We start from the raw sequence: 14,765 nt of genomic DNA, 5'->3' as shown, positions 1-14,765 counted from the left end.
AGCTGCCCAGGAATTCACTGGGGGTTTTGTGGGAAGGTGGATAACATCAGTAAACTGAGGTAGATTATCTTGCCTTCTCTGAAAAGGAATTAAGAGTATTCTAATTTTAGCAGACTGTTTTTCTTCCTCTTCTGGGCTTAACTGCTTACAGATTATACTTTATGCAAATGTTAACTTTGCAACCAAAGTCTTTGGCCAAAGGGCACCTTGCAGGGGCTGGGGCCAGAGTTGCAGCTTCCCAGAGAGGACACAGGCTTCTGGCACCTGCCTGTCCCAGCACTGGGCTCAGTGTTATCTGGTTGATAGATTTGCTCCTGCTCATCCTTTGTGGTGTTGGGGAGTGACTTATTAACTGGGAAGTCTGAACCAACTGCATTAGCAGAGATACCAGAGGAATCCTCTTGAGCATTAAGAAAAATTCCATGTTATTAAGGATGTGAGTGCTCTCTGAAGAGGGCTGAGAGGTTGAGTGTTAATTCCCTTACAAAGCTGTAATCCTTCATGAATGTTTTGTAAGCAGATGCAGCTGATGTCTCCTACAAAATGGAGAACTGGAGAAGCCAGAAATGTAAAAGCTACCAGTAGGGACCCCAAAGAGGGGAGGGAATGATTCTCTAAAAACTGTTCCAGAGTGGAAGCAGACAGATTCAGAAAGCTTCTCCTTATATTTTTTTACACTCCTGCTTAGGGCTTTGGCTGTTTTTTCTTCCTAGTTTGGGAGATCAGCACTGGGATTAGCTGTGTGTGGAGTGGTTGCTCTGGCCCCTTGCAGAGGGGAGAAGCAGAGTGCATTTATTAGCACTGGTAGCAAAGCAAGTGCTATTTCCTGGACCCAGGAAGAAATGGGAAATGGAAGAGACAGAGGCAGCTGAAAGGGCTGCATGAGCACCTCTGGGCTGTGTGTGGAGCCCTGCCAGCTCTTCCCATCTGTTTGGTGGTGGCAGCCCAGGACAGCCAGTTTGGCTCTGGCTCCTTGTGCTGATGCCATGCAGGCTGCTGGGATCTGTTCCTGGTTGCTGCAGTGCCTGTTCCACAGCATGGGATGGCACATCCATGTCTGGAGTATGCCTCAATTCCAACCTGAGACCAGGTGGAATTAATGAAAGATATTCCTCCATAAAACTAATTGATCCCACGAGGCTTTTGTGGCTGGAAGTTCTCTGGGGTCTGAAGCTGCAATTTAGCAGCATTAGAACTGTCTGGAGAGGTGACCTGGAGGCTGTGGGTGCCATGCTGGAGGCAGGCAGGCAGCTCCAGCCCATCCCATTGCATGGCTCCAGCAAGGAGTGGCCACGGGCTCACTGCTGGCACTGGGCTGCCAGGCTCAGGGTGAGGCTTGGCCAGACCATGGGCCTCCTCTGAAAGAAGAAAGTCCATTTTCTTCCCAGCTGCTGTTATTTTTAAAGATCATCAAGCATGACTTGAGGAAAAGACAGCAACTCAAAGCCCTCAAACTTGTGTTCTCCCTCTGCAAAGCTGCAGGTGGGTCTTTATTCTTCCCTCTTCTGCACATCTCTTCTTCTGCTCTATGTCCAGACAGGAAACCAGTGGCTTTGAAAATCTCCACTTTTAGCTCAGCAAGTTTGAGGTGCTGTATGGAAATTGTGGGATTGGGACAGTTTGTGAGTGACCTGTTGGCCATGTACTTGATGGCTTTAGAAGAGGAGCTGCTGGCTGCCTGCCTAACTGCTCTGTGCTCTGGGTCACATTCCTGCTCTCTGGAAATCCCACTGCCCCCATGATCCCTGCCGTGCAATGCTCTTCCTGTGCTGTGCTGTTCACCCAGCAGAAAAGGAGCCTGTGCAGCACATCCAGCTCTCATGCTTCCTCCACATGCTCCAAACCTACAGCTGCTTTGGACTCAGTGCTGTTACTGAGGGCTGCTTTTGTTTGGGCTTGACCATTGATGTCTCTGCCTGTCACACTGCCCATGAGGGCTGTTGTTCAAGAGTTGCTTGACTTGCTTACTGTTCTGTCTTGCAGTGTAGCTTCCATGCTGCTTTAGTTGTCTTTGTCACCTGGCTGTGTCACTCTCAATTCTTCTTGCCCAGTCCCAGCATGGAATCAGCCTTGCTCCTACTCCTCTCACTCATCTTATCCAGAGCTTGTTTATCCCACTGCTGTTCCTGTTTCCATTGTGTCCCCACCATTTTTCTACTCTCTGGGTTAGTTTCCTTTTCACATTTTGCTGGTCTGTTTTTGCCAATGTCCTGCCCCTTCCAGCAGACAGCTTCTCTCAGCTTCCTGCACAAAGTGATGCTCCAGGGGGGCGGGGTGTGCTTGGGCTGCAGGAAGGGGGAGATGCACAGGCTGATGACCTGTACCACAGCCCTGTGCTTGTGTGCTGGGACATGGCAAAGAAGCTGTTCAGGGCATGTGAAAATCAGCCCTGCAGCACCAGGAGAGCCCCAGGGCCTGTTCCCCTGCCAGCTGGGCTGTGGGCTCTGCTCTTCCAGCCTGCAGATCAGGGGGCTGGGGTGAGTCTGGCCATGGGGCACCCCTGGCTGGGCAAGAGCATGGGACATGGGGGGCTGGGAGCTGGCTGGCCATGCTGTTCCCTTCAATATTCCTCAAATGTACTCTCCAGCTCCTGCAGCTCCTGCAGCTCCTGAATGGACTTTCCAGTTTTGACCCAGGCACACTAATTTACAGTGATGTTCTTATCTACTGGGTTTTGCTAATTACTGATTTTTCCCATCAGTGTGTGGGATTATTCTGCTGTCCCTGTGTATGTGCAGTATATTTAACTCTGCAGTCATAGCTTCCATTTGCAGTTCCAATCCAGAGGAAAAATGGCCTAAGAAGAATCAGAATGCTCATATCCTGTGATTCAACTGCAGCTTTGCATTTCTTCATACAGGATCCAGTTTATGGAAAAGGGAAACTTGGAGAAATTCAAGGGCTTGTCTTGGGAATGCTGGACACTTTTAACTATGAACAAGTAAGTTGCCTGTGTTTCTGTCCACCACTGCATGCAGCATCATTTTAGCTGCCTGGCCTACTGCTCTCTCTCTCTCTTATTCGTCATTTCTGTCTGCAGGGCAAAGTCAATGGGCATGCGAGTGATTTTTGTGTGATTGGGGGATGGGGAAGGAGTTTGGTTTGCTCACAGATTGCAAGTGAAGGGACTGACAGGTACATGGTGAACACCTCTGCAGCTCAGTTCTGTGTTAAATGTACCAGAAGGATAAACATCTGCTTTTTCTCCAGCTCTTCCTGCAGTTAGGGATGCAAAGGCACAAAGCTGATATGTTTTGTCTCTCTTTGCAGTTTTAAATAACAGCTTTTTAAATTAGGCTGGTTTTACACTTCCAGGTGATAATGCTGCACTTCCTTTGTGTCCTGGTGAGATTTCCTCTTAATCTCAGTCCTGCTTTTCTCAGTCCAGTCCCAAATCTCCACACTTTCCCCCTGAACAGGATGCACAGTGTTCCTCCAAGCCCCCTCACGTGGCAGAGCCCCAGGCACCAGCAGCCAGTGCAGAAACACAGTGGGAAATTGCTTTGCTGTGCAGGCTGAGCACCAGGAGCCTTTATCTGGGTTTGGGTTCTTGCAGAAGGCCTGGGCAGCCCCTGTCCCTGCCTGGCAGCTCTGGGACAGGCTGTGTGCCCAGCTGGGATCCTCTGGTGCTGCTTTTGCAGCTGCTGCTGTGGAGCAGGGATGAATCAGGGAGCAGACCCCTGTGCCTGAGAGAAACTTGGTGCTTGAAACTCAGGGTGGTTCTCTGGGCCCTTGGAAAACAAGCATCCATTGGGAAGGACAAGCAGATGAGCAGTTCAGGGGTTTTTTTAAGTACTTTAATTGCTATAGTGCATTTGAGCTTTGATTTTTATTAGCACATTTCTCCTAAAATGGGGATAGAAGCAGTAGCTTGCCAGGTAGAAGGGAAAAAAAAAGGAGATTTGATGTGGAAGATGACAAAATGAGCCTGCCATGCCTCTGTTAATGCTCTTGGGCAAAAGTCAATACAGGACTTGTCTATTTGAGAGTGCAGAGGAATTGCTCCATTAATGTCTGATGAAAGGATAAGTGTTTTAAGGTCAGGGGATAGAAAGCATAGGAGAAGTGATTTTATTGGGTTGTTTCTGCTCTTAGTGAGCTGCTAAGTGGCTTGTTCTGAAGAACTGGCTGGCAGGGAGTTTCTGCAGCCTGGAGGTGACAGACTGACCTGCTCTCTGTGTTGTCTTCACACAGACCCTGCTAGAGACAACCACGAGCCTTTTAAACCACGATCTCCACTGGTCCCTGTGCAACCTGAGAGCCTCTGTCACCAGAGGCCTTACCCCAAAGCAGGATTACTGCTGCATCTGTCTCCAACAGTACAAAAGGAGGCAAGAAACTGCTGATGAGATCATTGTTTTCAGGTAAAGTTAAGGGCTGGGGTTGCAGCTGTGATCATGTTAATAGTTTTAAAAGGGGAAACGAATTCTGCTGGCTGGTTTGCCCGAGTAGTGATCTGTATTCCTGGGAGCACACCTCCCTGCTGCCCTGCACTGAGAGGGGCTGGCTGATCACACCCATCAGAGGCTGCTTTGCATGCAGCCAGCTTTGCCAGGAGCTGGCTGTCAGTTTTCTGTCCCCTCTCCCAGCAGTGTGCTTTGGGCACTGCAGCACCCTGGGCTCCTTTGTGTGTTTGTACATCTGGGACCTGCCACAGCCCTGGCATCTCCCATGTGCTGTCTGTGCCCAGGTGTCTGTAAAATAAGGTGAAATCATTGTTACCTTGGTGTATCAGCAAATGGGCATCCAGTGTTGACTCTGGGAGTCTGGAAATCAGCAGGAGGGTGAGGATACACTGCTGGTTCCCAGATACAGCCTTTGCCCACTGGGCAGCCCCTTGCCCTCCACCCTGCAGGGCTCAGGAGGTGCTGCCCTGCTTCCCAGCACAGACTTGCTCTCTTCCAGCTGTGGCCACTTGTACCACTCGCTGTGCCTGCTGAGCAAGGAGTGTGGGGTGGTCACCAAGGGCCTCATGAGGTGGATGTGCTACAAATGCAACTCCAGCAGCAAGGGAGGGAAGCTGAGTGAGAACTTCTCAGAGCTGAAGAAAGGAACTGCAGCCTCCCTGGCACAGGTAAGTTTTGCGAGGTGGTTTCTTGTCAGGTAAACTTTCATCATCACTTTGTTCTCTGTCTGTGCTTCCAGGCAAGACTCTGATTCAGTAGCTAAGACACTCAGCAGCTAATTGGTCACTGTTCTGAATGCCAGTTTATTTTGGTGGGGGTACAGCTCTGGAGGTCAAGGAAATTTGTTTATCCAGAAGGTCTAGGAGCTGGTGTGAGGGGCAGCTGGATGCTGGACAATTCCTGTCAAATTATTTTTAGGTGTGTTTTATATAAATCTTAGATTGAAAGCAGGCATATTCCTTGTGGCTGGATTGTAGAGCCTCTGTTCCACCTTCCTAGCAGATAATCTGGCTCTGGATAAAAGGTCTGGGATTAATTTGACTCACTAAGTGCTTGCACAATATTTTAAGAAGCTTGAGTGTAACCAAGATTGATGCAGCTGGATTTGGGTGAGAGAACAGAGAATTAATTTGTATTTATTGTCAGTATTTGTGCACTGAAAGTTTCATCATCCCTAATTCTAACTGAAGTACAGCCTCAAATATGCATGGAGCTGTTTTTTTCCTGGGCTGGTGCTGTGGATGGTGAAGCCCCCATGGCAGGTGGTTTGTTGGGTTCTCTTCAGGGATGTTGCATGTGGGCAGCTGAGCTCTGCTGCTCCATGTTCCAGTGGCCCCTGGGTGAGGGTTTGTTCCCAAGTGCCTCAGGGTACTTTGTGCATTTGTCACTCTATGGATGTGCACAGAGCAGCATTTTCACTCCTAGAACCAAACTAATTCAATCTTGGAGTATGTTTTTATAGTAGTACTTTGGTTTTGTTGGAGCAGATGATTTCAATTCCTGCCAAACCCATCCCGATCAAAAGCTGGCTGAGGGCCTGAGTCAGCTGCTGCACTCACAGGAGAGCCTTCCTGCTTGGGGAGATGTGGGGAAAGGGAATCTTGCAGGCCTGTGTGGAGCACCAGGCAGGCTCTGCAGGCAGGCTCTGTTAGTCTTTGATTTGGTGACAGCAGCAAAGCTTTCCAAGCAGGAGCTTGGAAATGGAGTGTGATCCAAGCAGGCTGAGCAGTGTGTGTGCCCTGTCCTGTCCTGTCCTGTCCTGCCACAGTGGGATGTGGGCACTGCATCTAAGGCTGGGAAAGTTCAGCAGCCCCACATCTCACCCTCTGCACTCCTGCCCCAAAGGAGTGAGCATCAATGGGGATGACAGGCTGAGGTGTAGTTTAAAAACTAAAAGCAGAATTAACTACTAAAACTGCATTCAGCATTTGAGTGCCTGACACTTGATTCCAGTGCTTTATAATTGGGTTATCCCTGGGTTTCTCTAGGGCAGTCAGTCAGGGAGCCCCTGTGGCTCCCCTTTGACATCAGTCTGACTGACCCTGTAGAGAAAGAAGGGGAAATGCTCCACATGCCATGGCAGTGACTGGGGTAAGGAGGAGATGTTTCCTTTTATTTAACTGATGAAAGGGAAGGGCTGGCTGGGACTCAGGGCCTGAAGGGAGATGTGGAGAGACTGGGTGGGGAAGAGGACTTGGATCACGTAGTGCTAGCTGGAAAGTGTCCATCCCAGGCCATCCCAGTGCAGGATGGTGCCCTGCTGCTGTCACATGCTCTTGGCAGGGAAGTCATGGCTTCCTGCTGCACACACAGAGCCCCAGCACTGCTCAGGCCCCCAGCTCCTCCTCCTTGTGTCCCACATCCTCTCCAAGTCTGGGATGTTCCTCACATATCCAAATTACAATATTTAACTGTTGTACTCACATGTGATCAGACTGTTGTGCAGTCACATCTTAAAAAAGCTGAGTGTATTTAGGCTTGGCAATAGAGTGGAGAATCTCCAGCTCCTGCAGGAAATCTGTTTGCTGAACAATCACTGCTCAGCAGCATTAATTAACCCTGGGAGGTAAGGATTCCTCTGACCTGGCCTGGGCTGAGTTGCAGAGTGGAGTTTCTGTGCTGGGGCAATGCTGGGAATGCAAACTGGGGAAGATGGGACTTCTCTGTGTCCTCTCTTGACTCTGCTGGCCCCAGTCAAACCCACAGCTCTGGGCTGGACAAGCTGCTCTGGCTCCACAGCTGGTGTTTGTGAGCAGGAAATCCTGAGCAAGGTCCTGCTAACAGCATTGTGTTTCCAGCCCTGCCCTCCTGAGAGTCAGATCTGGGGCTCCCAGGCCCTTCTGCACAGAGATCTGTGGGGAGGGTGTTTCCCTGTAGCCCCTTTGAAGACCCTGCAAGCTTTGTTCCTCTCATAGCAAAATCTAATATGGGCATCTTCAGCTGAGGTATTTATTTTCTTGGGAAGCATTGAATTAGGAGTAGAGTCCTACTGAGAAATGCCACTGAGCATCTGGAGTGCATTTCACAGCACTAATTCTGCCCTGCCCAGGCAAAGGCTGTCAGTTTGAATCGTGCAGTGTGGCTGAGATGTGTATGTGAAGCGACAGCCAAGCAGACAGGGCTTCCTCTGCCCTGTGCTCTGTGTGTGATGCTGGGGCCAGTCCCTCAAACTGGGGAGGTGGAGAGGTGCCACAAGGCAGCACTGACCCATTATGGGATTAGTGACAGTGTGGATTTCAGTGGAACCTCGCTGGGATGAGGGCTTAGCACTCTCTGCCCCAGCCAAGGGAAGCAGAAAAAAGGGCACAGGGGATTTTCTTTTCCTCTGGTTCTACTACTGAAAGTTTGTGATTTCTGTGTTACCCCTGAGCCTCAGTGCTTTTCCAAGGGTAATCCTCTGGGGCTGGACAATCATCTATCCTGCTCTCCCTACCTTGGAGCATCCCCTAAATGAGAGTTAAATGAAATGGGAGCTTGTTTTCATGGTGGGTCCCTAATCCACTTGCAGAGCTGAGTGATTGCTGTGGTGTGTGTGGGGGATGAGGGCTCAGCAGCTGGGCCACTGCCTGAATACCTGCAGGAAAGGCTCTGGATGTCTCAGCCACTGATTCCCAAAACTCATTTGCCTCATTTCAGTGAGCAAATATTCTCCATTTATTCTGCCAGCTTATGCACTGGGGATGAAGGAGAGGAAGAGTCTTGGCTCCTGGGCCATAAGCCCTGCCATGAACCCCTGAGCTGCCATGCTCTGGTTATTCTGTGGCCGAGCAGTTCTGAGCATGCTGCTGTTGGAGCTGTCCAGATGGCAGATATGTTTTATTCAGGAGTTTAATCCTGTCAAGTCACGCCAGGATGGACAATGGACGTGATCCATAGTTAATCCAGTTTGTCAGGCTCTACCTTTGGGCTCTGTCCTGCAGTTTTCCCATGTCCCTCCCTGTGAGAGCCTTCTGGAGCCTTTGAATGATTCCCCCGTGGGAGGGGCTGGTACCACATCCCTCATGTGACCTTAAAGGTCCCTCTGCACCTTCTGCTTTCTCTTGGGCAGTAGTGAAGGTTTAGGTTGGGTTTCTTCACCAAAATTTACTGTAGAGTTGACAGATGTTACATGACCTGCATCCATCAGGAGACAGAGCTGCTGTTACTGTTTTCAGGGTAACAGTTATTAACTTGTAATAACTTGTAATCAGTTACTAACTTGTCTCCAGGATTACAAAATACTTCCAAGGGTTTGTAACTTTAAAAATATCCAGATGTGATCCCCCCAGTAACACCACAGAGATAATTAGTGTTTTACACAGTTACAGGAATGGACATTCTCTCCTCTGTGGAGAATGTTCCCACGTAAAAATTACCTGAGCAAATATCCAGTCCTTTGGCTTTGGAGGTGGATTCCTTCACTTCAGCGGGGAACAGGAAATCCATGTGAGGAAGGAGCTGGAGACACAGAACATCTCTGATTGCTTGTAATGGAAACAAAAGTGATCTAGTAAGAAGAATACTGAGTGCAGGTGTCTTCATGAGCAGGTAGAGGAGGAATGGCACCAGAGTTAAAACTGCAAACAGTACAAATTGAAGAAGACTGATTTGAAAACCAAAGTTATCCTATATCAGCTTTTAAATCAAATTTGACTGTTTTCTTGAGCTTCTCATGCTGGGGAGTTGGGTGAGTTTTGTTGTTTTGTGGGGTTTTTTGAGAAATATCAGAATGAATTGTAATTGTGTCCCCTGGCCTTACTTCAGAGCAATCTGCAGCCTGGCAGGATGCTCCTTGCACTGCCTACAATCCAAAGTCTGGCCCTGTGGGATCTGTTCAAGAGCCTCTTGGCTCTTCTCTAGAAAAAAAATCTGTCCTTGGGACCTCTGAATTCTCAGATGCAGGTGCTGAGCTCAGCTCAAGCACAGGCCTGTTGGGTGCCACCTTTCACATTTAATCCATGTGCTGCCATGCTTACCTCAGAGCCTGCTGGAGGAGAAATGAGCACCCTGTCTGCTGGGCCCTGGTGTCCAGGGAGGATGGGTGGGGGTTGTGTTTGTCTAATTAACTCTGAGCAGTGTTACTGCTCCTTTGGCTGAAGGCATCAGTGCAGGTCCAAGGGAATACCCCAGCAGCACCTGGTGTAGGCAGGAGCAGCTACCCAGAGCCTGAGCAGGAGCACAGGGACGTGCCTGTGTGCTCCCTGTCCAACACAGACAGTGCCCTCCCCTCCTGTCACTGCAGCCTCACGTGGCTGCAGCAGTGACTGAGAGAGCACAAACAGACCTGTGCTCTCCCAGGCCCTGTGTGGGAGGTTTGCTCCTCAAGCTCAGCTGGAAACAAGAGACATCTGCCCTTCCCCTGGTGCTGCCAGGGCTGTGTGCCAGCCTGCCTGTGCTGGGGAGGCTGCCCTGCCCTGGGCACCTGGGGCTGTTGGCTGACAGGGAGCAGGCAGGGCTCACCTGCTGCCAGCACTGGCCCCTGTGTGCTACCACAGGTGAGGTTCTGGAGGCTCTGGGACTGGCCCAGGGACACTCCAGGCTGTTCCCTGGGCAGCTGTGGGCTGGAGTCTCTGCCTGTCCCAGAGTCTCCTTGGGCAGGGGCTCTGCAGAGATCAGCAGCAGCAGAACCCTGCTGTTCTCAGAGGGGTGTCCTGAGGTTTCCCTGAAGCTCCTTAGCAGCTCTGTACTGTCACTGTCATTGCAGTGACTTTGGGTCACAGCCTGCCTTGCTCTCTCTTTGGTTGGTCCTTCTGGGCTCCTGGGAGTACCCTAAAAGCAGCAGGGCCTTATCTGACAGAAGAGAGGCAGATTTACTTAGTTTAACATTAATTGGCTGGGTTTTCATTAGAGCCCTGAATTTGGGTACCTGTTTATAAGGCTGATGAGCCATGGTGAAGCAGGGGAAGGAAGGCCAAGGGTGAGCTTGATGTCCATTGCCTGTGGACTCAGCTCTGTAAATGGGAGCGTGGGAGGGTTGCCTTTGTTCCTCAGAATCCCAAAACCCTCCCCAGGACTTCTGGCTGCATCTCTGTGTGTTAAGAGAGCAGTCCCTGGGGCAGTGGGGTGCTCTGAAGCTCTAACTGATGCAGCAATACCTTGTGTGGAAGGAATGGCTGAGGGGCAGCTCTGGGACGGGTCTCTTGGCGTGACTGTGGATGGTGCCTCTGCTCAGACTGTTGGAATCTGCTTTGCCTAAGCACTGGCTGACGATGGAATTTGTAACTGTGAAATTAAAGATAATTGCAAGCTTGGGAGGGCTGTGTGGTGACTACCAGAGGGGGTGGAATACGTGCAAGAAAAACATGCAACAGAGATTAGCATTAGTGGTGGGATCTGGGAGAGCTGGGAAATGGAAAAAGCCTTTTCCCTTCCTCCTGGCCAAGATCCTCAGGGGATGAATTGCCTCTCTGGGGTTCTGTGTCTTGTCTGAGGCCTTTCCCAGGGGGTGTGGGGATGTGGCTGGAAATGGGCTGGAGGTGCTGAAGGGTCCATCTCAGATGGCCAGCCCTGGAGACAGAGGCTGTGCTGTGGGGTGACCTCAGCACCTTCCACTGACACCTGAGTGCTGCTGCTGGACCCTGGGAGCCTCCCATGGCTCCTGAAGGGAAACGTGCCTTTAGTGACATGGTTTAAAAGGAAAAGGCCTGACAGCAGTTGTTTCCATGACAACAGAAAGAATTGCCTGCAATATTTCAGCTCATCAGCCTGGGAACAGCCTGATTGATAGTTACGTATGTGTGGTAGAGAGAGAGCAGGAGAGGGGTGAGGCCAATTATATTGCACTTTCCTTGTCCTTGAATGCTTGTGGCCACAGCAACTGTGGAGGGCAGTTTTTCCTTGCTTTTTGTGTTTTCCAAGTGAGGATGACCTGTGTGTCTCTGGGAAGCACCGGTGCAACCTGCTGGCTGTGAGTCCCTGACCCTCCCTGTCCCAGGCTCAAAGCCTATGCCAGGTGTGCAGGGAATGGGGGCATCTGGCTCCCTGACTGGCAAATAGTTATTTACACCACAGAGAATATCCTGGAGGAGAAGGAGAGAGCTTGGCAAATGTTTCCAGCATAAGCAAGCTGCACTTGGGACACTCCTTTCTTCCCACACTAATGATCAAAGGCAACACATGTGTGGGTTTTGGGGTGGTCTCAGAACTGTCCAGGCTTCGGGAAACCCATGGGGGGCTCAGTGCATCTCCCATTGCCAAAGACCTTAAAATCAGTGCAGCTTCACTTGGTACCCACTGGCAGAATTGTAGCATTTTTGGTTGGTGGCCCCTGGAAGATGTATTTTGGAGAGGATATTTGAATGTTCCCTTAAAAATAGATCCCCAGAGACAACAGATGCCAGCCTGCTGCTCATGAGGGAGGCTGTTCTCCTGGCTCCTCTTGGGGTTTCTTGATGATGCTTTTGCTTTGCAATATGAGCAGAAACATTCAAAATAGAAACATTGTGGTATGATAAATGGAACAAACCTACAAGAATCTGATGCTTTGTCATCTCTCCCTGGGACATGTAAATGGTGCCATTTACAGCAGTTTGATTGTGTGCCACCCTCTCTGCCTTGGTGCAGCTCTGGGCCTTCTCTTTGCCCTCACCTGCAGCTGCCCCTCACTGCTGGGGGACACTTGGCCTTGTACCCAGCAGCTGGGCAGGGCCACGGGATGTGGCTGCCACTGCCACATGACTCACCTTGCCTCCCCTTTCTGCTCCTCATTTCCCAGCTTTCAGTCTGTAACACCCCACTGGAGGACAAGAGATGGGACCTCATGATGCCATTACAGGATGCCAGCAGTCATTGGCAGAGTCCCGGGGCAGCAGGCACACACAGCCCGTGTCCCTCCATTGTGGGGCAGCAGGCACACACAGCCCGTGTCCCTCTGACATTCCTCTGCCTCGGTGTCGGGCTGGGCGGGGCCAGGACACGAGACAGGGCTGGGGGAAGCTCCTGCTGCCGCCTGGGAAGGAGCCTGGACAGGCTGCTTGGCCCCAGGGGCCCGTTGCTCCTCTTCCCAGCTGGCTGTGAGTGAGTTTTCCCATGCTTTTTTTCCTTCCTCAGAGGTATCCCAGTACTGCCAGTCTGTGCCATCAGGGACAAAGCCCAGCAATAACTCATTGTGGATGCAGGGGTGTAACTGTCCTTTGGGCAAGAACAAGACTAATTTTTTCCCCCCAAAACCTGGGGTGCACATAATGGCTTCATGCCAAGGCAAAGATGGCTAAAAAGTCCTCCCAAACAGGTTGTGGACTGACTGCTCCTGGCCCAGGAATTAATTTCTTTGTGTAGGAACTTGACAGCCTGCTCTGCGTGGTTTCTGTAACTTTCTTACTCTTTTTCAGATGAGCTCAGAGTCTGTGTTGGATCCTCAGCAAATCCAAGCTTTTGACCAGCTCTGCCGACTGAACCGAGGCACTTCCCGAGTACGTACCCCCTTCCAGTATTCCTTCTGCTGCCACACTGGTGATGGGCATTTTTCCTGTGGCCCAGCCAGACACTGGCACTGGCAAGCGAGGGCTCTGGCTTTTCTCTGGGATTTGGTCTGGTGCTGGCACTTGGCTGTGGCACACTGCAGGGCAGCCATGCTGGGGAAGCCACTGGCAGGGAAACCATGGGAATGGCTCTGGCTTTGTGGCTGGGCCTGACAAGTGTCCCTGGGATGATCCTTTGTGGATCTGTAGCTAAGCTCTCCTCTGGACACTGTAGCTCCTGCAGTGGCTGGGAACACTCCCTCCTCCTATGCCCCTGCTGTCCCAAGGAGAGCACAGCTCCCTCTGTCCCTGGCATTTTCCTTGTGCCTCCTGCCTTTTTTGGCTGTGGATGTTGGCACTTTCAGTTCTTTCTGGGTTTGTTTTTCAATTATGTGACTTCAAACTAACTTAAAGACCCCTGGAGAGTTGTTCGGTTGAGGACTGGTGACCTGCATGAAGCTCAGTAGGGTCCCTCCATGCCATCCATGCCCTTGGCTTTACCTGGGTCAAAGCTTCTCTCTCTGCCGCAGGGACACAGTGACACCCTGGGCTCTGTGTACCTGTGGGAGTGTTCCTGGGGTGACCAGGGGTTTTCCTTGCAGCTGGCTCTCCTGACGGAGCTGGCACGTGGTGACAAGCATGGGCTGCTCAGCGTTTCCCACGGGGACCCGGCCACCAGCAGCGTCTTCCAGAACGAGAACTTCCAGCTGCACCTGACGCCCCCTCCTTTGGCTGAAGAGTAGCTCCTGCCCTGGCTGCTCCCAGGATGTGGTGCTGGGGAGCCTTCCCACCACACCACAGGATCATCCCCCACATCACCTTCCCAGACCCTGCTGTGCTCACCCTCACTGGGCACTGGTGGGTCGTAGCTGGTGATGCCCCAGCTGTGCTTTGGCAGTCATGGGGCAGCTGGGCTGGAAGCTGGAACTGTGGGACAAACCCCAGCATGCTGGGGCACAGGGAGGGCTGCCTGTGCTGACCCAGTGGCTTGTGGCAGCAGTGGGAACTTTTCCAAGTAACCAAATCAGCTCTGACGTGCTGGAGGAGCCTGTCCCATGCCCAGAGGCCCTGTGTCCCTGTGCTGTGCTGGTTCTGTGGCTGGGGGCCACACCTGAGTTCTGTGTTCTGCTAAAAGCAGCTGTTCTGGCAAGGCCTGGCCCTGCTGTCTCATAGCAACAGCCAAGGGGTCTGAGGGCACAGAATGGGCAAATCTGGGGAAGGCTGAATAATGCAGGAAATGACACCTGTGTGAGCAAACTGACCTGCGCACACTGTGTTCTACCAACCCATTAAAGAGGCCCTTGGTTGAACTTCCTGTGACTTCTGCACTTCTGTGAGTGGGCTGCTGCTAAGAGAAAGATACATCTTGTGGGTAAAGCTCAAACCTCCCCTCTCACCTCTTACCTGTGTTGGGGGTAGGAGGAGTGTGTGTGTAGAAAAGGTGCCTCATGCCCTTGGGGGCTGCAAGGAGTAGAGGGTGGATGTGATGGGCACTGATGGTCACAGAACTTTTAGCACTTTGCTCTCAGCACTGTAACCCACTGTTGGAGGGGTTTCTGTGTTGTCACACACACTCCTCTTCCCCCTGCTCACTTTAGCACCGACACTTGGGTGTTTTGAGGTGCCCTCAGGGTTCCAGCTGCTCCCAGAGCACAGCAGCAGGTGGGTGTTGCTCTCCCTGCACACAGAACTCCTGTGGCTGATCTGTGCAGAGCTCATATGGAATGGCAGGAATATGGAGCAGCACAGCTGCCTCCAAGGAACACTGAAGCACGAGGTGTTGTGCAGAGCTCACCTGGGTAGGAGCAGTGCCAGTGCCCTGAGGTGCCATGTGTGCTCACCTCCTGCCCGTGAGCAGAACTACTATGGGATGTGTCCAGCCTGCAGCCACATCCTGGGCACAGGTAAGTCAGGGAGCTTT

General features: G+C 51.4%; 1 protein-coding gene across 3 annotated transcripts in view; it reads left to right on the top strand.

Annotated features, from left to right (window-relative positions):
- VPS8 (VPS8 subunit of CORVET complex) overlaps positions 1-14,154 on the top strand; it is a 64,153-nt gene extending 49,999 nt beyond the window's left edge. For all 3 annotated transcript variants that reach the window (XM_054515919.1, XM_036388876.2, XM_036388877.2), the window contains 5 exons: positions 2,861-2,941; positions 4,195-4,364; positions 4,906-5,074; positions 12,716-12,796; positions 13,447-14,154. In XM_054515919.1, coding sequence (XP_054371894.1) covers positions 2,861-2,941; positions 4,195-4,364; positions 4,906-5,074; positions 12,716-12,796; positions 13,447-13,587 — 642 coding nt within the window. In that variant the 3' untranslated portion in view covers positions 13,588-14,154. The remainder of the gene's footprint in view (positions 1-2,860; positions 2,942-4,194; positions 4,365-4,905; positions 5,075-12,715; positions 12,797-13,446) is intronic.
- The last annotated feature ends 611 nt before the right edge of the window (positions 14,155-14,765 follow it).

This window comes from Molothrus ater, chromosome 10 (assembly GCF_012460135.2).
Source record: "Molothrus ater isolate BHLD 08-10-18 breed brown headed cowbird chromosome 10, BPBGC_Mater_1.1, whole genome shotgun sequence".
NCBI classification, from domain to species: domain Eukaryota; kingdom Metazoa; phylum Chordata; class Aves; order Passeriformes; family Icteridae; genus Molothrus; species Molothrus ater.
Note: the sequence above shows the minus strand (reverse complement) of the source record. Positions and strands in the feature narration are given on the sequence as shown.